At 38.9% G+C, this 24,303-nt stretch overlaps 1 protein-coding gene across 2 annotated transcripts in view; it reads left to right on the forward strand.

Annotated features, from left to right (window-relative positions):
- The first annotated feature begins 1,782 nt into the window (after nucleotides 1-1,782).
- CBLB (Cbl proto-oncogene B) overlaps nucleotides 1,783-24,303 on the forward strand; it is a 127,964-nt gene continuing 105,443 nt past the window's right edge. The window contains exons 1-3 of one of the 2 annotated variants that reach the window (XM_033005279.2): nucleotides 1,783-1,925; nucleotides 3,027-3,185; nucleotides 12,266-12,516. In XM_033005279.2, coding sequence (XP_032861170.1) covers nucleotides 3,039-3,185; nucleotides 12,266-12,516 — 398 coding nt within the window. In that variant the 5' untranslated portion in view covers nucleotides 1,783-1,925; nucleotides 3,027-3,038. The remainder of the gene's footprint in view (nucleotides 1,926-3,026; nucleotides 3,186-12,265; nucleotides 12,517-24,303) is intronic. The other variant, XM_033005280.2, reaches the window with a different exon arrangement.

A 24,303-nucleotide genomic window follows, 5' to 3' on the forward strand; every position in this document is an offset into this window, starting at 1 on the left:
CCAAAACAATTGAGGAAAAGAACCAAAGATTTAACAAGTTCAGAAAAAATGTCAGATCCTCTGCTTTATCTGCGACCAACCAAGAGATAGCAAAAGCGTGAGCAGACGCTACCAACCTAATCTTACACAAACTGAGCTGCAAACAAAAGGCTAGGGAGCGCTGCCAGAGAAGAGGTTTAAACCAACATTTAAAACAACACTGGGAAGAAAATAATTTACAGAGCCTACAAAGAAATGAGAAGCTTCCAGCCCACTTATAAGGCAAGTACCTGACAATTCATATTTTAAAGCTATAGAGGAATAATGACTTTTGACATTATTGATATGATTTTATTGTTGTATGTGTGCCCAGAAGAGTAATTTGTCGCATTTTAAATCAATGGGAAGATACCTGAACTAAAAATACCTATAAATAGCAATAAAAGGAACACTGGAACACTTTTTCTACCGTTTTTCCTGACTCCTATTTTATTAAAAAGCCAGAAATCAGAAAAAATATATAAAAAAAAGGGGAAACCATTTAAAAAAAAAAAATCTTTACAGAGTAAACTACTACAGAATACACACTTGCTGATACTCAGAAACCCAAAACTTAAAACCACTCCTCTAATAGTTGTCTTCAGTAAACAGCCTCGAAGTGTACATTTGCTTCCTTGTATGATAATTAATTAGAAGAGTAACACTTGCAAAGCATAATTACTCCCTGGAACATCTTCAGAAGAATCTGAAATCAAATGTCTCGTACCCTATGAAGGTAAGCATCACTCTTTCCTCTTCAGCATTCACACATAATATACAAATTTGAGAGGAAAACTTGCCCTAAAAGTGTAACATACTCTTGGGTTTTATTTACCATACCCCTATGGAAAGTGCTTATATCAAAATAAACATACATAAGTGGGCATCTTTAACTAGAAAGCGTTGACATGTTCCCTCACTGCCTTTCAGAGCAGCAGCATGAGCCTTCCAGCCCTCACCGCTTCGTGCTGCTCACCAGCCCGTGTCCAGCATGGGAAATCTCAGCACCTGCTTAACAGCAAACCTCCCTCTGCTCCAAAAAAATTAAAAAACAAGAAAATACCAACCAAACAAGAAAATTGATGTACACTAGGAAAATAAGTTCCTGCTCTTTGAGGGCCACAAAACACCTCAACAAACTCTCAAAAGTGTGGAGGGGAAGCGCAAAGGCAGAACATGCCCAAAAAGGCGGCAATAACTACCATCGATTTTTAACGTGCATCAAGTGCTCCAGCGGGCGGGGGCACCGCAACTTCACCCACGGAGGGAAGAAGGGGCTGCCATAGTCCCTGTCCGGCGCTTTAGCCCCTGGAAACTCCACAGCCAGGGACACCGTCAGGGCCTCCTCACAGCCTGCCCCCACGCCCGCGAGAGGCCTCAAACTGCCCCCTCAGCCCCCCGAGCAGGCGGGACAACGCGACGGGGCGGGACCGGAAACTCCACCTCCCTCCACTCCGAGCTCAGCCACTGGCCAGTCATCCTATCACTCCCAGCCCCGCCAGCCCTCTCCTTCCCGCCCCCCTCCTCATCGCCGAAACCTTCTCCTCAGCCGCCACCCCGCCCCGTTTTCCCAGCTCCACGCTCACTTGCTGGCGGCCACGTTAATCAAACGTAGTTCCCTCTTCTGACTGGCTGTTGCGGGGCGGTGGTTCCCGCCTGGGAGAAAGGGAGGGGGGCGCCCTTGGTTCCCCGGCGGCGCGCATGCGCGGGGGCGAGTGTTGTGCTGGGGGTGGGTGGGCATGTTCCGCGGAGAGGAGCGGCCGCCAGAGCGCCGCGGGGAGGGGGAGGGAGCGGGAGCCGCAGCGGGAGCGGGGCCGCCGCCGCCGCCGGGGAGCCAGCCTCACTTTCTAGGCGTGAGGGGAGACCACAGCCTGCCGGGGGCTGCGAGCGGTGCCACAGACAGACCTGTGCGTGTGCATCTATCTCTTATCTCTCTTGCATGTGTCTGTAGGACTCTCTCTCTCTCCACACACGCGCGCCCGTACCCACCCACCGGGCGGGCTGGGCTGTGGTACGGGCAGGGCGATGCGGGGCAGTACCTCTCCGCGCTCCCCCGCAGGGCAGCGGCCGCCCGGTACCGGTGGCAGGAGCAGGCAGCGCCGCGGGGCAGAGAGCCCTGCGGGGCGGCCGGCGTGTGCGCGGGAGCCGGCGCCGCGGTCACGCGTGGCGGCGGCCGGGACGGGGCGCGGGCGGGCGGGCGGGCGGGATGCGCTCCTCCTGCCTCCCGGGGCGGTGAAGCCCGGCGCCGCCGCCGCCTCGGGGTGGAGAGCCTGGTCCGACGAGACGCTTCGCCTGCGCTCCGCTCCGCCGCCGCCTCGGGCTGAGGACGGGGGAAGCCGTCGCCGTGGGGGGCTGAGGAGCCTCCCCCCCCCCCGGCACTCCCCTTCCCTTCCCCGCTTGCTCCGGGCTTTTCTCGGCGGTTCCTCTGGCACCGGGCGCGCAGCGGTGCGGTGCTGATCTGTAGGTATGCCTGCGCCGGCAGCGAGGTCCCCGCCTGCCCGCCCCCTGCCCCCGGGTGCTTTGCGGGTTTCTGCCTTCGCTGCTTTTTCTGCTCCTTCCCCCTCCGCGGCCGCTCCGCGTTTTCCGCTTTTGTTGTCCGGTGAGGGGCATGTGCCCGCTGCCCGCCGGTGCGGAGGGGCCGGCGGGGGGCAGGGGAGCGGCGCGGAGGTTTTGGGGGGGGGGGGGGTGGGGGGGTGGGAGAGGCCGGGCCCTCGGGCAGCCGCGGCCGGGCCGCGCCGGCGGGCGGGTGGGTGGGTGGGTGGGTGGGTTCCCCCTCCCGCCTCTTGGTGTTGACAATAAATCCGGGCTCGCTTCTGCCAGTGTAAACTCGGGCCAGGTGGGTTTACGCTGTTTGCGGTGAAAAGTTAAACTTGTTCCTAAACATGCCCTAGTCTTGCCCTTTCCTGCCCGTGGAGAAGGAAGTGTTACCTCACTGGCCGCGGCGAGTTTTATGACAAGATGTTTTCGGAGCACCTTGTGAGTCTCTCTCTCTCTGTCATTGCGGCCAGCTTGGCTCCCAGATGGCTAATTCCCTCAACGGCCGGAACCCGCGCAAGGGACGGATCCTGGGCTTCATTGATGCCATTCAGGATGCTGTGGGCCCCCCCAAGCAGGCAGCTGCCGACCGGAGGACTGTGGAGAAGACCTGGAAGCTTATGGACAAAGTGGTGAGTGTCTGTGTGCGTTCGTGGATCCGCGCAGGGAAGAATGGGGCTTTTTAAATAGGTACACGTGGGGAAACGGCGTCTTCCTGCAGCACTGAACTGCTATGCTGTGTGTGCCTCGGGAAGTAAGGGGACGTATGTTTTAGGTTATTTAAGCACTATTTGTCTTTTTTTATTATTTTTTTTTTCCTATGGCCTCTGGCTATGTTTTTTTTAATCATGGTTTGTGGAGGGAAAACAAATGTGTGTGTTTGCCTGAGGCTATTGTTATTTTCAGATCCTTGAAAATGACTCAAACTTGAAGAGCTGTCCTACCGAAAAGCTGCTTAACTTAGACTTGTAATCACATATTCAGTGTGTTTCGTGTTGGATCACATTGTTAGTCTGCAAACAAGACCTCTGAAGTATGAAACTTCAGTTAAGCTAATCGTCCTGTGAGACAAGCTCATGATGGCAAAGTAGATATGTTTGTGCTTTTAGGAATGTGCGTAGGGACTGGGGGATGTCACTCTTGTCAGTTTAGTAAACAGATTAGTATGGCATGCCTAACTTTAAATACGTGTTCTGCATTTTAATGATTTTTAAGTACTTCTACTCTTCATTTGGAAACTAGAAACACATTGTATTGAAACTCATTTTCCAGGAAGTGGGGCAATAGACCATAGTTTTTTAGATCTTACAGTTCTCTGCACCAGCCCGATATGTTTTGTTCAGTATTATACAAAGTGACAGCCCGTATGGTGATAGATTAGCTGGGAGAGTTCCTTAGCAATGGTAGGAACACTTTGATTATAGCACGGATAACTGTTCAGGGCATGCAGGCACTCTGCTTTGTAGATGAGGTGATATTCGAGGGCTTCCTCTTGAAACTGCTGGGGAACGAGGGTGACTACCTGTTAGCCTTGGAGTCTGTATGGCAAGAGAGTTTCTAACTCTGTGACTCTTTGTGAATTAGTGTAACTGTTTGCTTTCCCTGTGGTTCTTGTAAAATGCAGATGTTTAACATTTCTTAAAGTTTATAAGTTGTTATACTGACATGGTGGTGATTAATTCATGTAATATGCCTTGACAAGTGCTAATTTTAAAGTATTCGACTTTCTCCTTTGTGATGCTCCAAGAACACCATCTGTATTTCCACCACAGTTTCTGATGATGATTATAAACTTAAAACCCAGCCTTGATAGAAATGGTTATTATCACAAAGACTATGTGGACATTTCCCTGATAATGATCAGGATGCTGTAAACAGTGAGCATCTTGTAATAGGAGCTGCAGGTATAAGTATGTGGAAGCAGGCACTATTCTGCAGTAGAAGGAAATTTTTGGCTTGGAAACCAGGAATCTTGTTTGTTGTTGAAACCGCGTGGGGAATGTATGGCTTAATTTCCGCCTGTGTCAGGCCATTCACAAATCTATATGTTAAGATTGTCCCTCAATTGGTTTGTATATTCATGGTTACCAGAAAGTCTTAACCCCACTGCTTGGATCTGTGGATTGCTTTTGCTCAGCCAATACAGGATAACTGTCACTATTACAACAGAGCATCAGAACAGCTGGTAAAGCCTGTTCTGTAGAAGTCACTGGAAAGGCTGGACATTGTGCTGAGCTTTCTTTTCCATTTTACTGGATAAGTGTCCTCAATTTGGATCTTTAATGTATCCTCTTTAAGCTGCTCTCAGTTAATCAAATTTCATTTCCAAATTATATTAAAGTATACCAGACAGGATGATGTCATAGTGTGAGAATGCTGTAGCTGGCTTCTTGAGTTTTTAGCATTTGATACTTAGAGTGAAGGGATGTGTTTGAACAAATTTAATGTATTGGCAAACAAATTTAAGTTTCTTATCCTTATGTGGCAGTAGGCAGAGGAAGGTCACTTTCTCAACTTCCTAGATCAAAAGTAGGGTTTAAAATCAGAAATAGAAACCTGCTCAATCAAATGTTGTTTCAAATCCCATTTCTGGAGTGTGTCCTATGACTTATTTCTATGGTGGGTCACTGATCAATTTAATACCTAGTGAAGGCTCTGCAAAGTCGGTGGGGTGCCACCCATTGTAAGATTGTGTCTTTGAGGCCTATTTTGCTTGTTTTAATAACAGTCATTATCCTTGTTTATTCTTTAACTATAATAGCTGTGATAACCATCTTTTTGCTGCAATGAGGTAACTGAAGTTTTCTCCCATTTTAAAGATGTTTGGGAAAGGGAGAATGGAAGCAAAGCAAAGCTATTATCTTGACTAAAGGATGTAAAAAGAACAGTCGTAAAAACTAGAGGCAGAGCTCAGTAATTTCTGGTTTACATTTCCTTATTTCTTAAAATTGCCATTCTTTGCCTTTCCTTCATTTATTTCTGTAATTTCTTCCTGTGGAAAATGAGATTTTCTATGAATTATTTGTTTTCAACAATAAGGGATTAACCAATACTACAAATACCCCTACTCTATAAGAACTATACCATGAGAGTTGTTTTATGGTGAATGTAAAAGTTCTGTCTGCTTAGATACCGTGCAAACTTTTCTGTAGCACTGGTTGTATGTCATGTTTTGGAATTGTTCAGATTTCATGGTAATGTTTGCTTTCCATGGGCTGATGCTTCAGCTGCTAGAATAGGCAGAAGGTTGCAGTTCTGCTTAAGTGTCTTATCTTTAAACTTCTGTTACCGGTTTGAAAAAAAATCAAGGGTTTTCAAAGAGTTCTTCATCAGGGCAGAATGTTGGAATAGGTTCTCCTGATTAGAGACCTGTTTGTAAAAAGTTACTGTAAGCAATATATTGGCAGGGAATCATAATTAAAAAAAAAAAAAAATCTTATTGTGAGTAATCAGTGAATGTGAATTGTTATCTGTATGTATATCTTATATCTACATCTTCCTTTTTGTACTTCATTCACTGGGATCTGTACTTTTTGAGGTTTACTGCTATGTCTTTATATATATATATGAATTTATAATGCTAATTACATTATTAAAGGGACATCAACTGTTAGCATCAATGTCCAGTTTCCCTGTTGCTTTTCTTATGGGTAAGCAGTAGCTTTACCATTAAGAACCAAAAATACTTCGTTTCATTCCTTTGCAATGCAAAGGATAATAATCCTTTTATGGTTTGGAAGGCTAGCCCTGCTTTCCGGTGCTAGTATTGTATTAGGAAGTTGACCATTTATCTCTGAACTTCTAGCAAGCAAATTACTGTTCTTGAAACATGATGTATATTGTAGAAAGTTCATATCCTGTAAATAAATAAAGAAAACAAAATATTGCTAACAAATAAATCATAAGCCTTCCTTTAAACTGTGCATAAATTGTGTGGATTTTTTTTCTTCTGAGATACTAAACCTAATGGTTTTAAAACCTAGAAACTAGCTAGAATTTTTTATTAGAGGATAGTGGTTATCTTGAGAAGAAGTTTGGGAGAGAATGCCTATTATGTAAACACGGGAGTAGTTAAGTTAATTTACCGCTTGGGCTATTTAGAGCTGGCAGTACTATTGTGCACCCTTTACTATTGTGGGTTTCAAGCCAATAAAATTGTGACACATTCTGAACAGGATTTTTAAAAACAGGAATATTTCATCTACTTTCAGTTACTTTTAAGTATTCTTACGTATTGGGCCTGAAAATAATTGTATTTTCTACTGCGAAGATTAACGATATTGTCTAAACTGCTCAGGTGCTCTGTTATGGCTCATCCAGTTGTTTGCCTATATAAATGAGGATGACAGTTTGATTTGCTATTTAATAATTACCTAAGAGCAAATCAGAGTGTGTCTCCAAAGCCCGTACTGTTGACTTAGTGAGTAAAAGCTGTACTACCTCTGTAACTTAGTAATGTGTTTTTTTTTTACATTAACATTTGTCAGCATCCAAGTTTTCAACAGCATCTGTGTGAGTATAAAGAGTGCTGTAGTTGAAACTGTGTGCGTTGGTTATTCTTTTCAACACTTCATGTAATTATTACATTAATGTGCAACCTTCCACATAATTTAAATGTCATTGTTCCACAAAGGATCTAGAAAGGACAAGCATCAGTCATAACTATGGTATTCTTCAGTGTGTTACCTGGTCAAAGTTGATAGGAAGTTTTCTGTCCTGATTACAATGTTGGTGGAAGAAGAATAAAACTTTAAACAGAGAAATGGAAGCTTCTTTTCCTAATCAGAAGAAAGTACAACTGACCCTCCGAAGTCAGCAGTCCTTGTGCATGTGTAGCATCAGCATTGTTACTGCTTATTCCTCCAGTATGGAAACAAATGGCTCGGTTGCAGTGTGATAGGTGTTGAACAAGCACTTACTGTATACTCAACTGAAAAGATTGGTGGTAGCTTACCTCTACTTATATTTGGATGAGAAGGCTTTTTTCAGAGAGAAAACCCTTTTCTATGGAAAATAAAATGCGTTGTGGTTACGGTAACTTCTGCTGGGAAGAAATATAAGAGAGGAAAACATAATGTCCAGATTTCATCCATTTTCCTGATCAGCCCCTCCTTGGTTAAGTTCTTCAGAATTCATTGTTGGTAGCATTGTGTTGTGGTTTTTGGAGAATGGTTGTGGTAACTTACTGTAGAGCTACTTTTATGCTGTCTGTGGTGTGTACTTTGACTTTTTTGTACTGCATGGCAGAAGATACTTGTTCTGTAGATGGTTTTGAAGTGCAGTTTTGGAAGTGTGCGAGCACCGGTGCTCTGATTGTTCTAGTCCATTTGCTGCAGCTGAAAACAGTGTTTAGAGGATGTCCTACTCCTTAGGTACTTACTCTGTTTTAGCTGTGTTGCTTTCCATGTATTGTCTTTGACTAGCATTAGGTGTTTAAACAGATTGTGTTAGGGCTGCTATACTTTGCTTGAACAACAGTTCTTTTATCAAACGAGTCCAGGGGTTTCAACTTCATTGTTTGCTTTAAAAGGTGTATAGAAGATACAGTTTTCTGTAAGAAATTAATTGTCTAAATACAATAGGCATTCATGGCTCACGTTTCTGAAGATGCTGTGAAATAATGCCTTATAATTTAGGTCAAATATCTTGGAAAAATGTAATGAGTACTGGTACTTGGGTTGGAGGGAGAGGGAGGAGAGGGTTGGGGTTTTTTTCTCTGTAGGCACTAGAGTAAGTTCATCTGGAGGTTCTCAAGTGAACGGTTTCAAAATCTGTTTTTGGTAGCGCCTCAGTTCTTCACAATCAGAATTGCACTTTATTTTTGTGACTCTGGAGTAAATACTTGGATTTACCCTGAGTTGAGGTAGTGAAAGGAGCTTATCTTTGTCTCAGTTTACCTCAGTGAGACATTTCTTACTAATTTGCTGACTGATTTATTTTCATTTTTTAGACTGCTTGCTAAATATATACATGCTTACTTCCAGTCATAACAATACACAGATCACACAGTGATATGATTCATGTCCGCTCTTAAAGTGTTGGTGCGGGTTCCCTTGTAAAGTGCAGTATGGAGGTCTTAATTTGTGGTTGTCTTTTTTCGTTTTTTTTTTGAGTTCTGTTTTCTTTTGAAGAAAGGTATGTGCGCCACTTCTGGTGCATTGGTAAATCTTTTGCGTCAGCAGATGTCATTTCTTATTGCTTACTTTTAATTGTGAACTGCTGTGGTATGTGTCAGGACATCCTGATTCTGGAAACCATATGGTTTACCAGCCATCTCGTTACAAACCTACTTCCTTTGGACTGAAGCCTTGTGTACTCTATATAAAGTGAAGAAAGCCTTACTACTTCACTGGATCACTGACTTGAACTAAATGTTAACCTTTTTCTACTAAGTATGCATAAGACTAATGGACTTGTACTATAGAAGAATTTTTGTGTGACTTTCTTAAAGGCTTGTTCTGGTGTTGAAGGTTCTAGTAATGTGTTCTGTTTATCCCTAAGTTCAGCGGAAGGTGAAGCCTTGTAAACCATGATGACCACAGGATCCTGTTTTCATGTGCATATGAGTCTGTGTAATGATACTAGACTGAAAAAGACTTTCTAGGCCATCCGAAAGAGAAACTCATTCTTCTTTATAAAGGGATGGTCTTTTTGTATAGTTGTATGGGCTGACTGTTGAAAATACACTGACACACATAAGCAATTTTCTTTTTCCTGTTGTTTTTATATTAGTAGTGGTATTTCTAATATGTATGAAACTACTTATGTTCTACTTGTTGGCACATCCAATTGAAAAGATAGACTTCAGAAAGAATATTAATTCTTTATTCATGAGATTTAAGTTAGGATAAACAAGTAAATTCAACATGATTGCAGCCTTCTCTGCTTATGGTCTGCTCTCATTACTGAGTTTTATTTTCCTCTTTTCAGCTGTTTTTCTTCCTTGTGCTTGTTGCTCCAGAAAGTTGTAACACCTCATCAGTGATATTGATTTGTCATCTGTAGTTGGCTTTGGAAAGAATGTCAATCTTGTTTCAAGTTTTCACTAAATCAGAAATCACAGAGAACAAAAGGTCAGATGAAAAATGTCTACGTTTTTCATAAAGTTTTTCACTTCTGTCTTTGGGATTCCAGTTCTTCTAACTCTTCTACAAAAATAAATTGATGTATGTCTCTGCATGGATGATTTTCAGATGTGTCTACACATGTACAATTCTTTGCTTATGTTTCTGAAATCTCCTTGAAGAATTCTATCTGTCATCTTAACTTCAGTGTAACTAAAAGAAAATGTTTAATCTCCTTCATAAGTCTCTCTTGTTAGCTCCTTTCTCGATCTTCTGGGGTGACACAATCATCCTGCCTTCACTCAGGCAACTCTTCTACTTGAACTGCTCTTCTAAAAGTTATGTCTGAATCTTCAGATCAATCCATTCACCTAAATTTCTCATCTAGGCCTTGCTATTTTGTATATCAGTAAGTTCAGGTTTGCCTTTCGGACCTTGAAAGAATGTCATCCTATGCAACCTTTACTCTTTGAGAATGCTGCTGCAGGCATCTTCTAACCCACAACTTGGACCATGTTGTCATTTTCTTTATCCTGATAACCACTTCTTTATCACATGAACTATAAACAAATTATTTTCAGTTTCATAGTGTCTTGCTGTTTCACTCTTGCAGCTATGGACTGCAGTTCCAGACTTCATCACCTGATGAAGAGATGACCAAACATCTTTAAGCTTTACTTTTTGTTTCCTTCCAGCTTCTTCCTCAACTTAGGAGGAATTCCTTTACAAGACACAAAATTATTTTAGAGCTTGCTTTGAAACTTTGCAGTTTATATCTAAAAATATGTAAGTGCTAGTGCCCTGAACTGCTCTCTAGCACATTGAACAGTGTTATGCTCATGTATTCATATTTGCCTGCATCCATCTGCTGTCATTTTGTTTCCTACTGAGATTGTAAAGTTCTTTGTGGGAAGGACTGTATGTTCTACAACACATCAGAAAGGTTCCTGATCCATTACTTGGTCTGGTGGGTGAAAGATTATCTGAAATTACTGAAGTAACAGTAGATAAGTGAAATTAGGGGAGCTATTGCAAATGTCATGTTTCAAATACTGTTTTTGGATGGTGCTAATATTTCTATGTTACTTCAGTTGACACTGTTCTAATGGTGCTAGGATTCTTTTTAAAAACTCGCTAGTGCTTGACTTTCATCCACTCTTATATCTCTACTTTTCTAACTATGAGTCCTGTTACCTAAATCTAATTGCATGGTGTGTTTTTGTGTGTGTGTTTCAGAGGGAAAAAAACAATTACATGTCTGCTTTGCTGTTTGTGATGCATAAAGGTCTGTTAGTGGCAACAGTCTTAATGGTGTAGATCTATCTAGAAAGTGAAGGAGAGGTCAGCAATAGTGATACAGCTTTGAGTTTAGAAAGATGAATGTTACAGGATACAAGTTTGGTCGTCTGACCCCCCCCACCCCTGAAACGCTCAAGACTGCGCTTATTTTGAATTTAATACGATAGTAGGAATAGGAGTCTGCTTTCAGCAGTATTAAGATGTTTTTACAGCCTCGTTAGTTACCTCAAAAGAATGTCAAAGTCACTAATGTATAATGTGGCAATCTCCAAATGATAGCTATAAAACTTTTATGCCACATGGACTTAATTTTTTTATAAGTATTTGCATATGTGCAGTTGTACACACATGTTTAGAATGTGTCCCTCAGCAGTGTTTTAGCTGAGCATGTATAGCTCAGTGCAGTAGCACTCAAACTACCCATGAGTTTCAATTTCTTTCACATTCTAGAAGAGAACATTATGGAACCAACTACCAGATAATTTAGGAAGCCAGGAGATAGTTACTCTAACTGTGTATATGTTCAGGGAATAAAAACAGTATCTTCTTCTTCCAGAAAGATTTCCAGTGGAGACTAGATTCAAGTAAAGGTGTTCAATTCATCTGAAGCTTATTTTTTTAAGTAATATATATTATTCAATTAATTTTTGTGCTGTTTAGGAACATGATGATTCCAAGTCCATTAAGATGGTATCTTCTATTACAATCATGAACTGGAAGATGTTGTGTTTATAATGTTTTGTTTCCCAGTTTACAGTATCTGTTTGTGAGTGACTTAATTTCTGTCTGTCATAACTAATAGCTTTTGAACCACTGGCATTTTTAATACCATTTTCGTATGTATAGACTTCTCAAACTTTAAATTTCTGTAGGTTTTAAGATGTTATATTGTTGGGTAGAGAAAATGGGGAGCCAGCAGATGACAAGGTAGTTTATAAGGTCTGTTCTTAGTAGGCATTTAAAAATCCATAGGGAAGTTCACCTGTGGCAGATCTGTATGCAGCTACTGCTCTTGGCATAGTTGCATACTTGTCGTGGTTTGGGCCTGGTTTTGATAATATACTCCTTAGCATAAAGTAAGCAGGCAAAGACATTTTTACTTTAAGTGCAGACCCCCAAACTATGTAAGTAAGCTTGTTTTGCTTTTTATAGATGTGGCAGGATTAAGTTAAATTTTGCATCCTTTGACATAAGAGACTATAATTGGGATTTCATGGAATATAAATGAAGTAGGATTTAATTCTTTGTGTCTGGAGGTTAGAGAAGTATGCTTATACCTATTAGAAGTCAGATCAGTTTTTGCCCCAACATATTTCTTGTCTTTTACATTCTCTTGTTTTTGCTTATAGGTAAGATTGTGCCAAAACCCAAAGCTTCAACTCAAAAACAGCCCACCTTACATACTTGACATTTTACCTGACACTTATCAACATTTGCGACTTATACTGAGCAAATATGATGACAACCAGAAGCTTGCACAACTCAGTGAGAATGAATATTTTAAAATCTACATTGACAGTCTCATGAAAAAATCAAAACGGGCTATAAGACTCTTCAAAGAAGGGAAGGAAAGAATGTATGAGGAGCAGTCACAGGACAGGTAAGTGAAATATTTAGATATGAAGTAGATTGTCTGGCCTATCTGCATTCTTAATACTGTTTGTCTGCAGCCATTGTGTTTTGACATTTTTAATTATTTAAAGAGCAGAAATATTTATTGTTTAGATTCATTGACCCTGCAGGTCAATCAGTAATGTGCTGGATTTGTTCCACTGTATGCTCTTATCTGTCACTTTGTGACCTTTAAAACCAAGTGCATTTCCTTCATAAAACATTCATTTCATTGTAATTACTTACTCACACGGCCTTACAATATGTACTTTTTCCTCTGGCAGAGAGAGAGAGTGACTGTGACTTGGATTGAGCTTGACCCTCCCTACTCCAGTTCTTAAAACTGTGGGAGCCATGATGGATATTGACTTAGAGCTTTCACAAGTGATGAAATGGAGCAAAAAAAAATGCACATTTTTGAGATACTGTGTGATGTTAGAATAAGGTGATGATAATGTTAGTTTGGTGCTGAGAAACCTTCTCGGAAACCTAATGGATTCCTGATTTTCAGTGATTCAGTTTTAATAATGGATTAATGTCCACTTTATGTGTACTCTTGGTGGTGAGTGAAGAAGTTTTTAATATTTGATTTTATTACCTAATCTCTTAAAAATAATATTTAAAGAAGTTCTGTGCAAAATCTGTAGTTTTGTTTTGGGAAGGGGTACAGCAGTCTTGTGGCAGTTAGACTCTCCCATGTGTGGTATACCTTTAAATCTATTAAAATAAAAGATACAATGCTGTTTCCAGAGTCTTCCCTTTTGAAGGGAGATAGTGAGGAATGGGAGATAGAGAGGAAGTCAATAGAGAGTTGAATCACTGGCTTTCTGTCTGCACCTGAGCTCAGAGGCAGGGTTGCAGTATAGTTTTACAGCTGGTGAAAGTGTTAGTGGAAGCAGTGAAATGCCTACATTCTTGTAAATGTCACTGCTGTTATGTTTGATTTATACATACGTTCTTCCAGATCTTTAGCAATGATTATGGCTATTCAGTATGCTGTGGTAGTCTCCTGTGCTTGATAGGGTGTCTGAAGCTTGCTTAAAGTCTAAGGAATTTTTTTTAAGTATATAAAGACTGTCCAGTTGTGAATGTACGTGGAACAGTTTGACTAAGAGGTGCAAAATACACTGAACTATTTTAGTGATGAGTAAAGATGTTTATGAATTTTTTGTGTTTGAATTCATAAATATCTAAAGGAACATTTTGACTGTAGACCCATTCTTACTGGAACCCCTGGAACAGTCATTCAGCACTGAGCCTATGGGTTCTTTTTTTAATATCATATTTGTTGTGTGTGCGGAAGCCATTGTGTTACAAAAGAAATAAGAACTTTTTATGGTAAGGGACATTTGACATAAATGGTTGCATTATGTGAACAGGTTTTATTTTGACTTCCCTGTGTTATATGAAACCCAGATTTCCTTGTGGTTTTACTTAGCAATAAATTAAAGCCAGTTTCAGTGTCACTTTTTCAAAAAGTCTGCTATATGCTTTGTGCAGTCATTCAGTGTCTTAGTAACTGTATTTAGTTACCAGAGTTGCTTTCTTCCTTCCAGTTACCCACTTCATTTCCTGCATAAGGGTAACTGGTGATAGAAGGAAGTCTTTTGTGAAACAAACAGATTTTGAAGAAGGTGCAGTTAGCATATTTGCTGTCATTTATTTGAGCCAGTCTTGTGAGATGATTGAAGAGGACAGATTTTAAACAAAACATAGTAATGAAGTGTACTGAATCACAACTACTTCAGGCTCTTTAAATTTGTATTTCAGAAGGTGACAACTATATTATTTTGCCTGACTGATGGAATTTGAAGTTTGAAGAAAGGAGTACAATAGAAATGTTTCTCCTGTGCAAAAATTGGTAGTTGTGTTTTCTATACAAACTGCATTTTGACATACAGTCAGAATGCTTAAACAACAACAGGAAAAGTGTAAGCATTGTTTCAGCAGTTCATGCTTTATGCCATTAAAGTCTACATGTTTGCAGCTTCAGTGTACCCTCTTTCATTTGCTGGCAATGTTTTATCTGTTTGTGTGTCCTAGTTTAAAGCTGAATGAAAGTATGATTGTTTGCTGATCCCTATGACTAGGTACCTGTTTGCTCTGCAGTGCTTTGGCATAGCTAATCATGTTACTTCTTGGTAAGTTAGTAAAAGAAACTGTTAACATTTTTAGCTTCTTTGCTTTCAAATATGCTTGCATTAACCTAAGTACGATATTTGTTAATGTTACAATGCAAATGTCGGAATGATCATTTAAATAAGTGTTTTTGAAGATGTGTCTAAAATGACTATTAAATTGAAGTGTAGTCAGTTTTAAAAAAAGACAAGCCATAAGTCTCTCATGTTGACACCTGGCCAGCTTCTGTGGTTTTCAGTCTTACATTTCTGTTTTTGTTTTCTGTTAGTGTTGTCTGTGGTTTCTGGATAAAAGGTCATAATGAAAAAGAGAAATTGGCTACATTTGGAAGCATTCTGTGTATATATATATATATATATTTCACTGGTATACTTTTAACCTATTAGAGTTATTGAATAATCTTTTAACTTCTGTAGTGATGGTACATTCAGGAACCAGTGTCAATATACATGTGATTTTATTTGCCCGAAGATACCAAAATTACTTTATTGTGAATAATTTGTTATGAATTTTAGTTCTCCAAGATCCTGTGGATGAAACAAGATAGTGGGCCAGTTAGATTATATACAAATGGCTGAAAAAAAAAGTTACACTGTGATGGTGTTGCGTCTCTATCATGTGTTCCACATCAAACACGTGTGATAGCTGTTTAAGAATAGTTGATGCTGTCATTCTCTACTCTATGGGATGAGTCTTGCTAAGCAGAGAAAGTATGGCTTACAAGTTTGTTTATTGTATATGAATTGCATCTACCTTCTGGATATGGTGTCTAGTATGAAATTATGTGCTCTCAGTCCTCTTGCTTAATTGAAGAGATGATGTTCAATAAATTCTGTAAACTCTGCTAGATACAGACTGCACACAAGTTTTTTGATGTATGAGGTAATTAAAAGATTTTTTTTTTGTCACAGATTTTACTTTTTAAAGGTTAGTAACACAAGCTTATTACTGGTTCAGGTACATCTACTCTTCTTAAAAGGCCTTCTGTGTTTTTGAGGGTCTGGGGTTTTAGGGTGTTTTCCCCCTCTTCCCCCCCCCTTTTTTTTTTTCTCCCTTTCTTGTTTATTGAGAGTAGACTAGAACTGGAAGGCATAATTTCTCTGAAGTCCAAACTTCCTTTTGTCTTGCTGCATTCCAGAATTTTGCATCCAGAAAAAATAAAAACTTTGTAGGCTCTCAGTTTTTTTTCTGACAAACATGTTAACCAGGTGTAGAAATCAAGCACATAATAAGACTAGAGGAGGAATGAAGTGGCAGTAGGGAGATTACATTTGGATTCTTTGAAGGTGCTGGACATGGTCTTCAGGGCTAACACAACCATTTCTTAGTAATGGAGACAAGTGTGAACTTTTCTGTGCTTACCTGTAAATCATGTCCTTGGAAGAATAAGTCTGGAGGTGGAACTTGTTTATTGTTTGTTTTAATACTACATGCCTTCTGCTATGTGCCCTTTATATGAGGTGAAGATGAAAAGTATAAAACCAAGGTGTATACTGATTTTTAATAACCTCTTAAGTGCTGCTTGATTCAGCCAAAATGAGTTTGCTACTTGTTTTTAAGTGGCATTGCAGAAGTGGAAGAGGAAGATAAGATGAAAGATGAGTATTCCTTAAGCAGTGGGCAGTACAGATGAAGATGGCAAGAGTAGATGAGCTGAGGTGGTTTTGAGGTTGATGAAGAAAGACGTGTGTATGTAGGGAACGTCAGAGTCAAGGAAGTCCTTGGAGGTGATCAGAACTATTCCTGTTGCTGTACAGAAAGCCATGCTAAATTCTCTTGTTCATTGGGCCATTTGGTGTCTTAATTCAAATTGTATGTTTCTAGATTTTACAGCTTGATCAAGTGTTTTGTTAGTGCAGAATTCTTACATTCTTTAAGCCTTCTATGGAGGTCTCATACCTATGGTTCAAGTGATAGATCAAGTTCTCCTTTGTTACTGTTCATGTTGGTTAGTGAGTTTGTAAAGTGTTCCATTTCTCTTCCTTAAGTCTGTGTTGACAAGTGAGATCAGTTAAGGTTCCTGAATCAAGTCCCTCAACTGGCACATCAAAGTACACAGCATTCTAAGTAGAGACTTTTCTACTGTTGAAATTTCTAGCCTATTTCTTACTTACTCTGAAAGTACAGAGTTGATAAGAAGTTGTAAGGGTCAGCATCAGGATGGACTTCAGTTATGTCAGCTGCATCACAGGAACAGCCATTTGTATACTTCTTTCCTGTGGTAAGCGGTAGCTTACCCTGCTGCTTTGAATTGCCTTCTCTTGTACCACAGCCTTGCTGGTTTATTTACAGGAAGTTAGGAAGTGTGTAACTTAGCCAGACTTGTAACTTGTTCGTGTCTTCAGACAGAGGAGATTTTGTTGATGGAGCGAAGGATCATGAGGAGTATATTTTTTAGTTTGGGACGATTTTATTTGGACAAGTTACGATTATTTGTCTGATGGTTGTCTTGCTTGACACGTAGAATGTACAGATTCAGAAAAGGATGTTAATGGCTCTTTTCATAAAGCAAAGTTTGTCTATTGGTTAATATCACATAGATAACTCAGTAAATGTCAGATAGTAAGGATGGCAACCTTCACTAAAGTAGATTGGATTTGAAGTTGTGATCTTGTGGTGAAAGTTATTTGCTCCTTAGAATCCTGTGATTGGTTCCATTTCCCAAGCATATTAGGTAGTTTTTGGTCTTCAGTAAATTCTGAGCTGAACAGTTAGGCTGTATATACTATCAATCTGTTGTCTGACACGATCTGTAAACTGCTATTCTTCATCTATGTCAACAAGTTTTAGAGATCAAATATATTGACTCTCATATTCTAATCTTGCTGAATTTGAGGCAAAAGAATCTACTATTTATCCTTCCCTCTCTTGTATTTATTTACCTATATTTTTAAATGGTTCCTTCACTAGATTTTTAGGAAAATAAGCTGATTTACTCTGCTTTAAAGGCTTCCAGTGTTGCTCATTGCTTGAGCTCCTGTGCTGTCCCTAGAAAAAAAAGACACTTTATCTTTCAATGTGTAACCTATAATAGGGTAATTGGGAATGGAACTGGGCTACAGTAAGTAGCCTCTAATAAAGTGGCTACTGAGGAAAAGAGAGTGTGTGACTGATTGGATGGAGTTGCATGGGAGAAGGAAATGCAATGAGATTTTTCTTCTAAGCTTTTGTGTTATGGTGAGAATTTCAACCCTCTTCTCCCCTTCCTGTTCCTTAGATGTGATATGAAACCCCAGATATGAACCAAAACAGCTTTAAGAAACCCTTTGGTGTACTTGAACCACATGAGTAATTGAGCTTCAGTGCAAATTTGGTGAAGCACAAGCCATTTGCTATTTTTGGTTCTAGTCTAAATTAAATAATGAATGTTACACAACTTTCTTCCAGACAAAGGGACTCTTGTTGCAGAGGGCAGGTGAGAACATGTGGAGGCTACAAATGGTAAGGCAGTGTTACGACAGCTTGTTCCCAACAGAAATGCAAACTGTCTGTGTGACTGCAGTTGTTGTAAGGCAATATTTAAATTTTTAGATGTTTTTGATCATCTTTACTACTTGAGGGAGGGTTTTACCAAATGAGAACAAAGGAAGTATTAGTACCAAATTAACTTAAAGGCAACTATTTATTCAGACTGCAGAAGAAGACAAGGATTTTAAAACCACAAAAGATCCTAGATGAAAAAATAATGGCTTGTAAATTCTTATAATTAATTTAGATCCTTGACTCGTGTACGTGGGTAGAAGAGGGATAATGTGTGCACTTTGTTCTTCCCTTTTTACTCTACTGTAAACTCAGGCAACATATTTGATGTTAGTGCAAGGTCTCTGTCGAACTTTTTCTTAGAAGTAATGAGGTGTTGGCAGTCACATCTGAGCAGAGTTCAGCTGACTGTGAGGGGATATACATGGTCTGATCCTTTTCCTTGTTGTGCTTTGTATAATCGTTTATACCTGTGAAAAGTGTATGTGATAATGTTGCCAAATTAAGATGCTGTAACATTTATACCCACTTTGTGCAGGTGTGAAAGCTCTCAAAAAGCACAGTTAGGGGAATCAGTCCCGCAGGCTTTCCATGTGTTACATATCAATTTCCTTTGTGATAAACCTAATGACAGTTCTATTACTAGGATTATACGATATCACTGATACAATGTCTGTACTGACATAGTTTTCTGCATTGTTCCATTTCTGCTTTAGAAGGCAATAAAGGATGACAAAATGAGCTGGGAAGAATAGGTGGTTTTCTGAAAATACAGTACTCTTGGTCAGAGAGGTCTGGAAATACTCCATCTGATTTGGCGGTGAGGATACTAGTACCCATTTCTGCTTTATACCAGCTCAGTTTCTCACATCCCTTCACTATACTTGTCTGCATGGTCTCTGTAGGGAACAGCTGTGCTTGTGGAGTCAGGCCGTGGTTGCCAGCTATAGAGCTGTGTTCTTGGGTATGATAAAGCCCAGCTGATCATATCAAGTAGTAAATTTAGGATCTTCTTGAAGAACAGGCATCACTGACTCCTGAATTTACCGTGTAGAAAGGAAGGATCCTGTAATAGACCTGAAGGGATCTTCCATCATTCACGTTTGAATGCGTGGTTGATTTTTAGAAAATGTGGTCTTTCTTCCTCTGTCAGAAGTATTCTATATTCGGTGATAAGGTATTAGTTTTAGGATGCCTTCAACACTAGCCTTTGTGATGGCAGCTAATTACTATCAAGAAGAAACACAGAGAAAGTTTTTAGAAGAAAGTGTCCATTTTTATGAAATGTAGGTCTAAATATATAAGCCTATCTAATTTTAACTTCAGGTTATAAAAATAAATGGTTTCCTTCCCTAATGTTCTGTGGCATTGTTTTCCAGTAAAAATTAGAAACATGAGAGCATAAAAATCTCCTTTTATTCTATAAAGAAATGCAAAGGAAGTTGGGAATAATCACTTTCAAGTGGTACACTTGCTGCTTAATTAATAGCAGCTCTTTTGCCTATTTTTGAAGGTAAAGCCAGTTTATAAAAACAGACATGCTGTAGTGAATTCTTTTATTCAAAGAATGCTTGATCAAAAATCAGGCTAGGAGATGTGCTTGCTATGTGTCAAAAACCTATAGTAAAGAAAGATTCACTAACCTGTACAGAGTAGGAAATAACCTTAATCTGCAAAAGGGTGAAATCATATTTGATTAATGACATTGAAGTTTGAGTTCAGAACAAGAGATGGATGAGAATGAGATACTGGTGGAGGTGAAGATGGGTGGAACTATCCAGTCCTATTACTAAAGTACTTTGATAATTTAATGAAATTTTAAAAATATTTTGTGAACATGTGTCATGAAGTTTCTCTTCCTATTCTGGTGTTTGCTTCAATATGAATAAAGTGAAGTTACTAGTCATCTTAAAAATGGCACAAAATAGTTGTAATAATTATTTAGTAAGTTGCATACAGAGTACCTCCTATGCCTGTTTGTTTTTTTTTTTATATCAGTGGCTGCACATTCTCAAGTTAACTTTGTCTTTATAGATTCTACAATAGTTATGTATGGTCTAGAGGAAAAGAGGAACAAGGATTTTTAGCTTAAAAATTAATTTGTCATGTAGATGACTAATACATTTTGAATTTTTCTGTTTTGAGTTGCAACCAAGGTAGAGCTAAAGAATTTATTATTGAAATATTCTTGTGTTTTTCTCTAGCGTATGATAAAACATTGTGTGTTTTCACCATAGTTTGCTCAAATTTCACATCAGAATTATAGAGGTATCCTGTTTTGTAATGGAGGATCTTAACCATAATCTACTTATTACTTGATTATTTATGTTATGTGAAATACATCTTGAAGAATGTATTGACTTCATACTTAATGCAGATCTTGACAGATCAGAAAACTAATGAACAAATAATTATGTTCTTTCATTTCAGTAATATTGATCATAATAATTATGACTTAATTGTGTTTCTTGTATGTCTGATGTAAAGTCAGATTTAACTGTATTTCTTCCTAATGTGATGTAACACAAACTAAAGGGCGAGGTAGCAGATATGTAAGAAACAAATGTTTTGGGATATGTGATGAAAGATTATAGTCAATAGTAACATGTTGATTGAGCTAAATTTAATTGCTGTGGAAGGTTGTTGTGGTCTCTCTATAAAAGGATCTCTTGTAAGGGGACTTCCATTTTTTATTCTTGAGTGGTCAGACAGTTTAGATGTAATTTCAGCATATCTGATGCTTTGTATCTATCAGGACTCCACTGGGAACCTGCACAGCCCGCCTGATGAGTTAGTCTTTTACTGCTATTAGCTGATCTTTGGCAAGCTCTGTGAATGTGTGGTGGGAGAAAAATGTTGGGAAAAGTAATTAAATGTAATTACTTTTTTTACTCTATTTGATACTGTTGTAGGAGTGTTCACAAACAATTGTCTTGCTTTCCCCTAAGATAAAATAGTGAAACTGTATGGCTTTGAGATTTGAAGCAACGGTAAATAGGAAAATTATTCTTATGTTCTGTAGCAAAAATGCGTATGAAATTACCTTATCTATTCCACAGGTCTTACATGAAGCTGTCACTAGTAATAGAGCCCTAATTTGTTCTGTCTGTGATACTGAACAGATGTGTATCTAGAAACAAAATCCACAACCTTATCTCATTTTAAATATTAGCCTCAGTTTTGCATCTACCTTGCATAATATAAATATGTCTCCTGATAGGGAGACAATACTGAACAATAAGCTATAGAAGTCTTATCAGCTCCTGATTAATAGCTGTCTTTCCTTCTCTTGAGCTCAAAACAAAACAAAGTATTGCACAGTACCTGTTCATACTGATATGACCAAGAGTGGAGAACATCTGGATTTTCTCAGAAAGTACTTGGCATGTTGAGGGATTGGATAAGACACTAGGTCACTAGGTACTGGTAGCAGAAAGAAAAGGATCCATGGGCTTGTTTATAATTGAGTAAAATAAGTGTCTCTTGCACAGCCTGATTAGCTATATGTAGGGCCCAGTGTTCATTTTTTTCCTAGTATCTGTTGACTAACTTGTTCAAAGAACTGAAACCTACATACTTACTAGAAAATCTGTGATCACTCCTTAGCTTGCATAGAGGATTATTCTGTAACAGATTCTAGTTTTGCTTACCCTAAGAATAATAAACTTAATTTGTTTCTTTTTTTTGTGTGCCAGGCCTTAGTGATATCCTAAAGGCTTTTGCTAAACCCTTTATTTGTCCTGAAAAAACCCCCAATAAATGCCTTCATTAACTCCATATCATAAATACTATTGCCTTTTTAAAAGGAGATAAGTTAATTTGGTAGTTATCACTCTTAAAATAGGACATTTTGAGTAATACTGTATTGTTTTAAAATTGACTGCATGAGAAAAAATTTGCCTCTCTTTACGAGTGAAAGAGCATTAATGCAAGACAGGCAAACTTACTAGCATCTGTTTTCAGACTGTTCCAATGCAGAATGGTCCTTAGCCAACAGCATATTCTGTAAACTCATCTCAGAGTTGATTCTGAGTCATGAAATGTCTGTCATGGGAAGTATGAAATGCAGGGCCAGTAATAAAACATCTCATACCTAAGAACATTTGTAAGAACAATGTTTTTGTTTTGTTGGGCTTTGTTTGTTTGTTTGTGTTTTTTATTAAAACAGCCATTAATTGGTGGGACCTTACAGGTGTATATCAAAGAGCAGACCTTGAATTCTAACTACACACTAGTGGGAGAGTGTGTAAAGATGAAAAGAAACACCTTCAGATTTTTTCATGTCAGCATTTTAAACAGTTTATGGAACTAGAGAGGATTAGTCATTATGTAACTTTTAAAAATTAAATGATCATACCACTAGACAACTTAATTTAGGATTTAATATCAAACTCCCTGTGCACCATTCTTATTTTTGGAGAATGCTTAGTTTTGACAGAGGAAAAATCAGTTTCTTTAAACTCAGAGTTGTAAGTTTCAGCAAATACGGTATTCAAGCCTTCCATCAGTACACTTAGAGCTGTGCAAGTTCTATTTGTAACTCTATAAATGTTGTGCATGTTTAAGGAAGATGTAATGCAACAAATAGAGCCTGAAAATGTTTGTTTGTTGTACAAATATACAGCCTGTTGTGAAAATTCTGAAGTGGAGGTTGATGTCACAAACCTTGAACCTGTTTCAACTATTGTTTGTCATTAAAAGTGATGACAGTCTCCATTAAGAACAACTGCTCTCCTAATATACCATCAGTGAAGATGTCTGTGTTATAACTTACGGGTTTTTAATCTTTTTTATTTCCAAGACTTGTTTTTAAAACCTTAGAAAGAAACCTAGTGTTTTTTAGGGAAATATTGTCTTAACTTTCAGCTCTGAAACATTAAAATATGAAAAATATATATTCAGTTGCTAGGTCATCTCGATAATGTCGAGTGGGTCACAATTAATAGGCTGTGATGGTATTTTTGTTAGGACAGAGTTTGGACACCTATGCTTTATTTCTGGATAGGTTACTTTTTACTGGATACCTTAGTCATCATAGGTCACTTACATCTAAGTATTGTGCTGTTTAATTCACAGTACAGCACTTTCAGGTTTTCTGAGAATAAAGAGGAGTATGTAGGATTCCATGCTTTTTGTCTCTAGTAGCAGAGTAATGGTGGATGACAGGATGAGAGAGGCTTGTGTCTGCTCTACATACAAATCTTCAATCCACTTCATAACTGTACCTTACTGGCAGCTCATTTGTAGTGGCCAATGCTTCAGTGTTTTTGTAACTTAATGATACGTGGTCTGTGCTGCAATTGGGAAAATACAGAAAATGTGGCATAGATAGCCATTATTTTTTGTCTAGCTGATGAAGTCAATATGTCAGCAGGCTAAAATCTTCTTCCCCTATAGTCTTTGTAAATGGGCTTCTGTAGGATAGCAGACTGGAAGACTGTGTTGTGTTACTTTGTTCAGAACTCTGCATATCCTTTTTATTCCTTAATTCATAGCTGTAGCAAATACACAAAGATTCAAAGCAAAAAAAAAAAAGTACGTAACATCCTGTTCATGTGTTTCCTTTTACTGTTAATCCCCATAATTAATGCCCTATGAGGAATGGGGCTCTAATCACTAACAGAGCACAGTAATGTAAAAGGACAGTGCTCATCTGGGAGGTGTTCGGTAATATGGATCACTGGTGACCCAGTTGGTATGCAGCTGTCCTCCAGTCTATGCATATGTGGTTTCATTAACTACACGCATATCTGTCTGACAGCCCGGTAATGATTGTCTAAAAAGAACCTTGTCTTATGAAATTGTCTAAGTCACACTGAGAAAGAGTTGTTTGTTTTCTCTAATTTTTCCACTTTCATTGGGAGGGAGAAAAAAATGGAGAAGGGAAGGTTGTTCTGTGAGGGTGAGGATCACAGGTCCCAGCAGTCACTTTGAAATAATCTTTAATGAAGCCCAGTGCCAGGAAGAGACATGTTTGAACATCACATAGCATTTTTTTAGTGGCTTAAAGGAAGCGTCCATACAAAATGCTCTTCTGAAAGGGCTAATGGTGTTTAAGAGGTTTTATTTTTGTGCTGTGTGAATTTAGTGTTACTAATGCTAAACTGTAATGGGCAACATAAAAGATAAACAGAGTTTGTTAGAATATTAAAATATA

This window comes from Tyto alba, unplaced genomic scaffold, assembly GCF_018691265.1.
Source record: "Tyto alba isolate M040663 unplaced genomic scaffold, T.alba_DEE_v4.0 Super-Scaffold_14, whole genome shotgun sequence".
Lineage (NCBI taxonomy): Eukaryota > Metazoa > Chordata > Aves > Strigiformes > Tytonidae > Tyto > Tyto alba.